General features: G+C 42.6%; 1 protein-coding gene across 8 annotated transcripts in view; it reads right to left on the reverse strand.

The window, feature by feature from the left end:
* Window positions 1-12,242, reverse strand: part of DLC1 (DLC1 Rho GTPase activating protein) — a 214,528-nt gene that overhangs the window by 26,766 nt on the left and 175,520 nt on the right. The window contains exon 1 of one of the 8 annotated variants that reach the window (XM_030946887.1): window positions 10,636-10,769. The exons of the other annotated variants lie outside the window; for them this stretch is intronic. Within the exon in view, the coding sequence (XP_030802747.1) occupies window positions 10,636-10,648 (13 nt within the window). The 5' untranslated portion in view covers window positions 10,649-10,769. Of the gene's footprint in view, window positions 1-10,635; window positions 10,770-12,242 lie in introns of those variants that run through there. 8 annotated transcript variants of the gene reach the window in all.

Consider the following 12,242-nt stretch of genomic DNA (forward strand, 5'->3'; position numbering starts at 1 on the left):
TGTATCTTTTCGCAAATGTGCCAGGGACATTGAAGTTACATTTTATGGACACCCACCTGCCATGGGCCTGTGGGATTTTCAGAGCATATTTGCTTTCAAAATACCTTTGAGAAACTCCCAAGAAGTTTAGGCAATGAAACACCTGATTTTTTCCTATCTGTCCACAAGAATTGCAGAGCACAATAAAACACAAGTGCACCTGTCCATCGATTAGGGTATGTAAATGCCTAGGGTTGGGTACAAGACAGTGCTAAGTGTTTAAAAGCCATATTTGCCCCATTTTCATAGGGCAAGTTGCAAGTCCTGGAAGGGCAAAGGGTTGCAAGTCCTGTTGCAAAACCTTGATAGGGTGAAGGGTTTGGAGTACTCTCCTGAACAAGGGGTCAGGGAGTGCCCTGAGGCCAGGGCTCTCTCCATCCCATCTCCACCCACACACAGCATGGTTAAGAGAGGGACATGATGGGTACTGGTGACAGAGTGGAGGTGGGACCTAAAAGAGTGGCTCTTTTTGTTCAACTCAGGTTGGCCAAACTCAGGATTCCTCCTAGACTGTACTCCTATGTGGTGTGACCAAACAAAGGGAAGGGTAATTTTTTAACCCAGCTTTCCTATCTCAACCTTGTTGGCTACTGATGAGCCAGCGTATGAACAAAACTGTGTATGTGTGTGAAATTCAGGCAGATCAAAATATAGTCAGAGGGAGAATCCAGCCCAAGGTACACTGAATAAGCTGCACAGAAAGCAGAGTACACTGAACACGCTTCCTCACAATATGAGATACAAATTTAAACAGCTGAGAGCTTGTCTAGGTAAAAAGTTCATTACTGCAGCTTAACTGGAATCTGTGCTTGAGAATAATACACATGGTTAAACCTGAGGATCTGGCCAAATCATTTAAACTACCCTAGAGGAAGAAGCTCATTCCCACAGTTTCCAAATTCCAGCTTCCAGCTCAGCAGCATTAGCCCTGGGACTCTTGGTTTGCTAGCTGCCAGTTTCATATCCAGGTGGACATGATAATATTTATGTGCAAGTCCTTGTCATCCTGATCAATGGCAATCAAGATAATATGAGCCAAAAGAAAGAAGAACAGGTCTTCCAAAATCAGACTTTCCAACTACTTCTAAAAACATTTAGAAGGGACAGAGCATTGAATAGCCTTTGTTCAGTATCCCAGGGGACATCGGTTACAGATAATTATCTAAGCTAGGAACTCACTGCATTTGCTTGGCTGGGGACAGCTAATAGCCACAGGGAGGAGAGGAAACTTGCAGAGGAACTCTGCACTGCTTTCCAACCTATTTTAGGAAAGTCCTACTTCAGCCACAATTTGCAAAGCAATTTCTGATGAAGACCTGGCAGCTGAACTGATAAGCTGCTGCAGGCAAAGGACTGGTCTCGCTCCCTCCTTCCCACTCCATCCCTGCAGTGCCACTTCCTTTCTGAATCAAACATCCTTGCCAGTTAAAACCTTTACAATAAACTACCACTCAGTATACATTCCAAGCAAGAAATGTATGTGCAGCTTTTCAGACGTGCATCCTGTGCCCTCCCCCAGCAGCAGGAGGTTCTTGTACAAAAAACCGCTGGCAAGAAAGAAATTGTGCTATTATTTCTAAATGCCCTGATAGAAAAAAAATCAAAAAAAACCCCAAAAAACCTCTTAGAAAGTAAAACGAAACAAATTAAAAAAACCCCACCCAAATCCCCAAAAACTCCAAAAGCTACAATGAAGTCTTTATTCTTGGTGTCGTGTAAGCAAACAACAGGCAAATGTGTTAAAGAGGAAACAGGAAATTTTTATTGGAACCAGCTTTATTTGTTAGTCTGTTTTACAAAGCAGTCCTCCATGCTCAAATCAAGGGTAGGAGTTCCTTTTGTGTATGGTTGGGAGCCATTAGTCCTTATTTACCCACTTCCAGAAGGATTAGGAGAACTCAATTCTTCCCCAGAGTAGTAAATGAAAATGGGAAAGTCTAACTTCCCTTTTTGTTAAACTTTGGTTAATCTTGGTTCTTGGCCTTGTAAGTTTGCAAGTTTAGACCTTCAGAGTAAAAATATCTCAATTAACACCTCGTTTGAAACTGCAGTTGCAGAAGGGAGAACTGTAAGATGTCTATAGTCTTTTGTTTAATGATACCTTCTCTCCCATAGAAAAGAAAAACCGGACAGTGATGCTGCAGTAACATTCAGAAAAAGATTATCATAGCAGTCCAGTTAAGACAGCAACAACATTTACTTTCATTCTTCTTTTTCACTTCCATGAAATAACATGCAATTTAAACACTAGCTCTTTCAGAGTCTTCAGGACAAGGTGCAAAGCAGCTGTATCTTTGTACAGTGCATTGACTCAATTTTCACCTAAGTGCTAAACATCTTATGAACAGTTTTTCCAAGCAGATGGTTTCCTCTTGCCTCAACTCAGCCACCTTTACAATCATATTAGCACCTCCACACATCAGTTCTACCCATCTCACCTTTTGGCTCTGTTAAGAGAGCAGCTCGTAAAAATCTGTAGCGAGACTGGTAAAATCAGCACTGTCAAAATAAAATTTAAGAAAAAAATGGGCTTCAATTCTGAAGGTCCTTCATAACAACTGGTTTTTTTGAGCTTCTTAATTGCATCTTGGTCTTAATTTTTAAGTAATTTATTCTAGTTGAAATTCACTATTCGACTTTTCTTTCAGAAGAGAAAAAAACCCCAAACTTGTAGCAATTGAATACAAAATCATCTTCCTGAATTAGCTTGCGAGAGAGGCTCTCCCATACAGTGCAGAGAATTATTCCAGATTTTCATGAAAGCTGGAGATGAACACACTCTCTCCTTACTTTAATGTCTAAAACTCAAACTATCTGCATGTTTGCTGAGGTACAGAGGAGCACATGGACCACAGAGAGCACAAAGGATTCTTCCCATCCAGGTCTGACGGTCCAGTTTAATGGCTGCAAATGGCTGGCATGCTCTTTTTCTGTCTATATCAGAAATTACCTCTCCCTACACATCATGTCCCTCTGAAACTTCTGGTGCTTTGCAAAATTTTTGTTCAACTCAAAAGCACTGTCCTGAGCTATTAAAAAACTTGACATCATGCAGGATCATTTATTTTAAGACCAGCTGTGGTATATGTGAGAAATACTCTTCTTTGGATAGAATTCCACTGCCCAAGTACAAGCAATCATTTTTCCTAGTGCTTGAATTGCATCCCTGACATATGAATTGTGGTCCCAACATTAGACCTGATCAGACTACCCAACCACTCAGTCTGCAGATACATGAACACAGATGTGAAATCTGAGACAAACCGGGGAAATGACTGCACTGTGGCAGCTGTCTACAAATGAGCAGTGTAGGCATTGAAAATGATAAATCAGCTCTGTGTAATGTCATATGCCTGCAGCCCTTTAAAGTTGGGACAGTATGACTGACTTCCTAAGAGTAAGCCTGTTATGTGTCCAGGGCCTCAGATGGTTTTCACTTTGAAGATATGCGACTGTTGCTTGAAAATAATTAAATTCCTTCTCATAAGCCTGTTTTTTCTCAAACTTAAATCGTTTAATATTCCTTAGGCAGTATCATTAACTTAGCGCTCCACACCCTTCAAGAAAGCAGCACACAGCAAGGACAAAAGAAAGCAAAAATATAATTAGTGAAGAATGGCATTTTATAAGGATAATGCACTCAAACCCAAACTTGGGAAGTTTGTCAATAAATGTTCAGCCACTAAAAACGACAGCATTCTGCAAATGCCATTAAAAGCTCTTGCCAAATTTCTAACACACTTGGAATTTCTTCTACTTCTAGGAGAAGAACCTAACCATATACAACTGTTCTAGAGTAACAGTCTGACACAATCAGCCCATGAAGGATGCATTTCTAGAAGAACCAGTGAGATCAAGAGAATATAAAGCACAGCTTTTGAACTCATTATGAGCTTGCTAGTTTTGAAGTGAAAGCTAACGACCTCCCCAAGAGAGTAACTTTTCTCCTTTCACCTTTAAAGTGCAAGTTACATTTTGCATTTGCAGCTGCCTTTTTTGATGTGCTCCTCTATTTCACTGCGCTTCAACTTACCTTCTACAGTCAAATGATACATGCTGCGACCTCCACTTACTGCTGTCTGCCTCTGCAATCAATTTGAGTATGGATGCATGTGCAATTTTGAGAAAATACCTCTTATTAAAAACTTCTAGATGGGGAGAGGGGGAATCACAAATTCTTAAGGCAAACCGTATATGACACCAAATACATATACTGCTTCCTAGTCATGAAACCCCTAGAAACAGTGATGAATGTTACTCAGATATTCCACAACTATATGATGATGACTAAAAAAATACTCTCTTTGTGTTGTCTCCTGCTGGCTTTGGGTTAAACATGGGACTGACTGGCTTTTTCAAGTTACAGAGCCTTGAAGTAAGACAGCAACTATGCAGTTGATGTTATGTATAAACCACAGGACACTGGGAGAAGAAACAGAGTATGTTTGGAATTTGTGTGGGAACAGATGAAGAAGTAAGGAAACAGATGTTTAAGATCATATATTGATGTTTTCTCTGAAAAAAAAAAAGCAGGAAGCTTGAACACCCCCCCCCCCCTTTTTTTTTTGGTCAGCAGAACTTTTGAAAAAAGCAAATGGCTTACTTCCACTGATAGTGGAAGTTTATTTCCTTATTGATGAAAGCTAAATAAAAATAAAAATTTAAAAAAAGGAATGTGACTGTTTTCCAAAATATCTACAGAGGTGCATGTTGGCTGTATGTACCTCCCCTCCTTCCCAACTATACCAAATTACAGAATATGGTACTTTTAATTGCTCACCAATACTCTTGCTAGCACAGCAAGCACAATAGTGCTTTCGTGGACCAAAATTTAATTATTAAACTTGAACCTCTTTTTCATTGTCTTCAGCATATCAAAATCACTTCTGAACTTTTTCAGCTCACAACATAAAAAGAGAAACAACATTTGTTGAAAATATTTCAAACGTTTAGAGATTGAGACTATACTTGTTAAAATCAATGGGAGCCTCCATAAATTTCAGAGGACTTAACTAGGACTTTCCCAGTAAGGATCCACAGATCTCTAGACCCACAGGTCTCTAAAACCCAACAAAACTTTTGCAGGAATAAACGGGGTCAGTTTCACTATGGGGAGAAACCCAGGTTTTCATCAGAGCACAAGAAAGGACAGTGTCTGATGGCAGGAGGTCAGAGAGGACACAACCGCCACCTCCAGAGCATGCCCTGGCTGGCAAGAGGTCCTTTCCTCTGTCAAGAGGACCAAGCACAACTGATTAGCTCTGAAAAGCACCAAATCAACATCATTTCAGGATCTAATAAGGGGCACTGAAATAAAGGATATTCCCTATGTGTGTGTCAAGCCCTTTCCCTATACAGACTGTAACAGATTGCAATTACTGCTCATTTTCACACCATTAAAGATGCTTCTAGCTGCCCAAGGTTAGCTGCATTACTTCCTAACTTGTTGAAGACTTTGGGAAAGCATGTTCTAGGACACAAAAGAATCATCACAACTCCTGGTTTACACTGTAAGTTAACATTTTATTCCTAAATAGGGTTTTGTTTTATTTTGTTGATGTTTTGGTTTTTTTTGTTGGTTTGGTTTTTTTACATTTTGAGCATATACAGGAGAATTTGGAAAGAAATTTAAAAACCAATGTGATCTGAAGATAAAACACTAACTTTGTTTAATCAGAAAACTATAGCTTGATGTGGCAGTTTTCCTGTCATGTAACAACTCTTTTTATAGGTTAAAGATGGTCTTCTCCCATCTTGTTTTCAAGAAGATTCACAGATGAAGAGGAACAAGATGTCAAATGACTTAAAAAACCCTCAAGAAATAATTGGGCACGTGGGTTATTTATCTGGCCTGCTTAACACAGGGTGGTCTAGGAGGAGGATTATTTGGGGCAGAGAAAGCAGTTAGTCAAATCCTCTAATGGAGGTCATGTTGACAGATTCCAGAGTGAGAACCAAATCCTCCTCCAAAGAGTGGGAAATAGAATATGACTTTAACCTTCTCTTCTCTCAGAAATTCCTTGGTCAGCATGACCTTTGAGAACATACTGAAGGGCAAACATTAACTGTTGCTAGTCCCAAGCCCAGCACTAAAATGCCCCAATTGGCCCCTGTCTGCAAGCTTGTGGTGTGCAAAGCTCAGCTCAAAGGCTCATTCAGCTCCAGAGGGAGGCAAAGGTGAGCAGGCCCAGCATGACAGGTACTTCATCTAAAAAAGGCACAAAATGTGGGCTACTTGTTCAGATCTAGGAGATAACAATGCTGTAAGAACTGATCTGAACTGGCTCAATGGTTCCTACAAAAGTAAATACATTTTCTAGAGAGTTACTTTGAGCTTGTTAAGCCTCAACCTCAAAAACTATCCATGCATGTAGGAAGAACTGTATGGAAGAATGACTACATCATAACCATTTACAGTCAACTTCATTGATGATCCAGTCCCAAACTATATTGTATCACCCTGTGGGGATGATACAACACTAGATACAAAATACCAGTGACACTGAACAGCCCAGCATAAAGCTAATTGCAGCACAGACAAATGCCTCTTTCCCTGATGCAGAATTAAAGATGTAAACATGGATTTTTCCAAAGCAAATATTACTATGAATGTCCTGTTTTTAGATGTTAGAGACAGTTGCAGTATTGTCTGTGTTACTGCATACTTGTACAAGACCTAATGGTCACATTTTGCATGGATGGAAGGAAAGTTAAAACAGATCATGAAGCTTTACACTGGAAATGTTTCTAGTGTCTTATGTGCACAGGAAATCTGTTCTAACAACTCATGGAGAACAGAGGGAAGGGTGGCCAGCAGAACATCCAATTCTATGGGTCCACATGGTCAGAGAGATCATCCCCAAAATGCAAAAATGCAGTGGGGGAGGAGGGCAGTGGGGTATGTATTAGTGATAATCCCGAAACTTCAGTAAATTATAAGAACAGGTCTGGGAAGGTCAAACTGTGCCCACCACTGGCTTCAGCAAATGTCTTTCAAGCATCTCCTTGGGAATCATTCTTAGTACAGACTACTGCATTTGAATAGAAAAATTTAGACAACTATAAAATAAATATATTTAAACCCAGATCTATGGAACTCTGTACCCTTTAGACTCTAAAAAAATGCCCCATAAGAAATAAGTGAGCCATCCTATTGTGTCTTTATAAGGAGAGACCAGACAACATTTTTTTCCTGATCCTGTCTCACCTACCACAGTCCTTCCCAAGGGAAACAAATACTAGACAATATTTGAATGAATATTCATCCTAAGAAATAAAAATGCTTGTCATAATCAAGTAGTTCAGAATGGTCTGTAGTATTTATTACCTGTAACTTTCAGATAATGAAACTCAGTGAATTACAGCTAGCTGGCTAAGTCATTCTCAACTCTCTTTTGGTTCTGCCAGTTTTGCCAAGGATATACTTTACTAGCAGATCTACTGATTTCAAAGATGTGCTGAGTGGGATAGGGTAGCACTGTCAGCAAGAATGGCCAAGCAAGTGTTCAGTAAAAAGAACCAGAAAGTTCCAGTCACAGCCCAGTCCTGTGCCCCTTTCATTAAAATTGCTCATCATTGAAGACAGAATTTGTTTTTTCCTTTGAACAGGAGGAGGGAAAGTAGATGAGAAAATTAAAAAAAAAGAAAACAACAACAAAAAAACTTCGCAAAAAACTTTGGAAATCAAAAAACATGCAAGCCTCTGATACCCTGCACCATGGAGAATTACTGATTACTTAGATACAAGCAAGAAATATGCCTGGAATTGCTGAAATTACCAAAATTACAGTATATCTACACTTACTACATTACTGTAGAGACTATAGAATTTTGTAATTAATTCACCTTGAAACACCAAGATTCAGACTGTAAGCAGAACAATATGGTATGCAAAGAATATAAATTACACAGGACATCATCTCTTTATTTAGTGGAGATCAAACCAGCAAATTTTCTGTGAACTGCATATCATTTGATTGCTGTATTTCTATAACATGCACAGGAAGGAAGGGGAAACATCTGAAGTTATTTTTATTTCCCCAAGTCTTGTGGCTATACTGTATGAATGCTAGGGTGGGTCTGGCATTGTCTGAAATGTGTCAGGGTCCTTTTGCATAGCCTCATTTCCTTCTTCCTGTCGCTAGGAAGGATAGTTAAGCATGAAAAGTGCTTGTTTACTGTACAGGACCATCCTGTTAAGCACATGAGTTCTCTTCCTCTGTCTCCTTTTAAACAGCCGAGGGTGCATTGTGTTTATGCTCAAGCCAGTAGCAAAACTCCCATCAGAGGAGAATTGGAAGAGAAGTCTGAATCTCTCAAGAAGCCCAAACATAACATACTGTGGTATTCTGCCTAGAAAAAGAAAATTTATAGTGCAAACTGCATCTCTAAATATTTGCGGAACTCATAAATTCTCATGCCTCAAACAAACCACTGCCTAGAATGTAATGAATCAGAAGAACCAGAAAAGTAAAACCAAGCCACCTCATCTCCTTTTTCTAGGAATCTTAATATAAACATTCAACATCAGTGAATGAGTACAACTACAGTACCTTTTTCCTACACCCCACCAGAGGCAAAATACACTGGGCATTTGTAAGTTTCCATGAGTAGCATCAGTATTCCTCTCTGGCCCAGTAAGGGCAGCAGCAGAAGTAGCTGGGAAGACCCTGACTCAAGAATTAAAATTCCTAGACTGAATCTACACTAGTGAAAAATAAAACCAAATAAACCCACCAGATATGCTCTTGCTGTTCACTACCACTTAGAAATAATATTTTACAACATGTAGGAAGTTAAAGCCTTATGGTGTTTAAAACAATGCATTAGCACTTCCTTTTGATTTAAAAAAGTGTCAGTTAACAACCCAAGTTATTTTAAAAGAAGATGGGATCAAGAATTCCTAGAGGTCACATAGCTCCAAATGCTCTCATTTCTATGAACTTGTAGATGAAAAGAATCTTGTCAAAACAATATCTACATCTTTTCTTACATATACTGTATTCCATAATCAAAGAATCTCAGTCCTAATTATGATCCCATCAGCAAACTGAAGTAGTAACCCAAACGCATTAATTTGAGAGACATCCATCCCACTTCCTGGCCATCTCAGCCTTTTTCTTTTTATTTTTGGTGCTTCTACTGGAGGTGCAGAGCAGGATGCCTAGGGGACAGCAGTAATAATACCTGATAGATACACTATAGTAGGCTACAGCTGTGGAATCAACAGACACACCTAATACCAACTCCATGTGCCATCAGCCAGCAATGGCCTGCTTGCCAGACAGATGCTGAATCAGTCTGGCACTGAGCTGTTGACAGATTCATACTCAGAGGCTTATAAGAAATCTGCCTATTATCTTCCTTAAGTTCACTACAAATAGCCTTAAAACATAACCTGACTCAGAGAATTGTTATTGAACTGCTGTCAGGAATTTCTTGATCAGGGCGGGGCAATTCAAACAGATCACACTTACTCCTGTAAAAAAAATGAAATAATTGATGGCTAAGATAAAAGTGCATTCCTCAGTCTTTCAAATCAGGTGTGTTAAGTACTATGACACATCAGCAGAACTTTCTGACTTAGCTAAATACATTGTTTAGATGTAGTTATTTCTTCAAATTTTCCCAAAGAGAATATGAGGGGACAAAAAAACCAGAATACCAATAGTACCAATAGTAAGTGCCTTGACTGGCAACAGAGCTCATTAGGTTAATGGCAACATATCGCTCAACAACTTCACGGTTTCGGTGGAAAGAAGTCATTGCTGTGTTTTGCAGAGAAAGGGAGGGTGACACGGAACGTAAAACTGACCGACTGGAAAACGGCATCGGCTTTCTGTTTTCCTCGAGAAGGGAAAAAGGAAGAGGGGGGTAGGGGTGAGCCCGTCTGGCAGGAGGTGCTGCTCCTCCACCGGGATCAAAGCCGCCGGGGGTGACATCAGGGCTGGCCACCGCCGCACGGGGGGAGCCACCGGGCTCCTGGAGGCCATCGGGCTAATTACGGAAAACTTCAAAAGGAACTCGACGGTTCCCGTCTCGCAAGGGCTCCCAAAAAAAGAAAAAAAGCTACCCAAAACAGAGAAAGACTAAAGTTTGGCGGGGGGGGGGGGGAAGAGGAAACGGAAAAAATCCAAAAAAGCCAACCAAAACCAAACCACCGAAAAAGAAAGATGCGCCACGGTGTTCTTCAGGGAGCGGCCGCATCCCCAGCGGCGCTCCGCGCCCGCGGTACCTCCGCTCCTGCGCTGTTAACCCTTTCGGCTGCGCTCCCGAGCACAGCCCCGCCGGCGCTCCCCAGACACAGCAGTAACCCCGGGCTCCCGCAGCGCTCCCGTCCCACCTGGGGCTGCCGCCGCCCCGACGGCGCTTCTCACCCGCGCACACGGACGGGCGGCGGGGCCAAGCGCCCCGCGGGACGGGGCAGCCGCCCCCTGCCCGCGCTGCCTCGCCGGTGCTGCGGGACAACACGAGCGGGATCCCGTCCCCCTCTGCCCCATGCGCTGCCCCGCGGCACTTTCCGCCAACGCCGCCCGCGATGCGCGGAGCTGCACCCCCCGGCGCAGAGCCGCCACCCCCAAAACGAGCCGAGCTTACGTGTGAGGATCATGGTCTCCGCCGGCCGCGGTGGCTCCGCGGGGCTGCCTGCGGGGCCGGCTGGCTGCGTCCCTGCCCGCCTGCCTGCGCGGCGGCAGCGGCTCGCAAGTGACACCGGCCGGGAGCAGAGAGAGCCCGCCCGGCCCCTGCACCGCCCCCGGCCCGCCCCCGGCCCCGGCCCCGGCCCCGCTCCGCGCCCCCGCCGCGCCCGCAGAGACCCCCCGAGCGCGGGCACGCGGCAGCAGAGAGGATGGTGACACGCGCGGACACACCGCACACACCGCACACGCCGCACACGCACCCCTGCACACGCACCCCTGCACACGCACACACACATGCACACGCACACCAACACGGACACACACACGCACCCCTCTCCCCTGTCCCTCCACTGCACGTCTGAGGAGGCCAGGGAAATGACACAAACCAAAGGTAACGCGCTCAAAAACGGCGTAAAGGCTCCTGTGCCTTTTGTTCCTTTGGTTTCTAATGGCTGTCACCTCTTGGGGTGGACAGGTTAGCAGCAGTCAGCAAAGCTCTCAATAATTTTTCCAGGAAACACAGAGAGGAGAGTTGACTGAAAAGGCATCATGGCTTGTTGGTGTTACAGATTGGAGAGGTTTGGAATGGCCTGAGCAGCCCAAGGCATGGAGGATGCTGAGCCTTCAGCCAGAAGCAAGCCATGCAGGGTGACCAGGGCATGCCAATCCTTCCCTCTTGAACAGCATGCTGAAGAGCGCTGTGAAATTTTAGAATTCTTGAGCACCATCAAAGTCTCAGTCTGAACCTGGATGGAAAACAAGCATGTTTCCTATGGAGACCATAGAACAGTGATAGGCGAATCTTGGAGATAGTGAAGTAAGCCTGGCTTCATAGCTGTGTGTCTGAAGTTGCTGCCTACACCACTTATTCCCCCTTTGTATTTTGCAAAGTTTTTTGAATGCTTGTTGCTTGGTTGACACATTCAGGACTGTAAAACAGCACAAACCAGCTACTTTTAAGCAGCTGCCAAACTAAAAGCATGGAAAAAAGTATTGTGAAAATTTGAAAATATCTGGACCCTGTCAAAGATTATGATTGGTTCATTTTCTTCCAAGCCAACATCATATTTTGTATTCACTGGTGTTATTCTAATGTTCAGCTGTCATTTCTGCACTATGAATACAGATATAAAGTATACATAGTGGGATGCTTGAGCTGGCAATTTCCTGAAGAATAAACATCTCCCCCTTCTAGGAGGAGGAGGCTGCAAACTGTGGCCAACTGGCCATTATAGTGTTGTTTCTGGAAACCCCTACACAGCTCTAGACCATTAATTTACTTTAATAGCCCAGAAAAGGATGGAAATGCACTATATCTTCAAGCTTAACTTTACATATGTTACCTGCTTAATCAATTACCTCTTCGTATCTAGCCTGGCTTATGCACATTTTGGCATAGCCACATTTACCTTCATTTTTGAATGTTTCTTGTAAGGTCAAGATATATGTTTATTAGATAGGTCAGGCATGTAAAATGTTAATTCCTAACTCTAGCATGGGGAAAACAGACATATGCTATGCCCCACTGTTGAACAGCCAAAGTAATCCCAATCTAATTGGCTTTCT

Source organism: Camarhynchus parvulus, chromosome 4 (genome assembly GCF_901933205.1).
Source record: "Camarhynchus parvulus chromosome 4, STF_HiC, whole genome shotgun sequence".
NCBI lineage: Eukaryota > Metazoa > Chordata > Aves > Passeriformes > Thraupidae > Camarhynchus > Camarhynchus parvulus.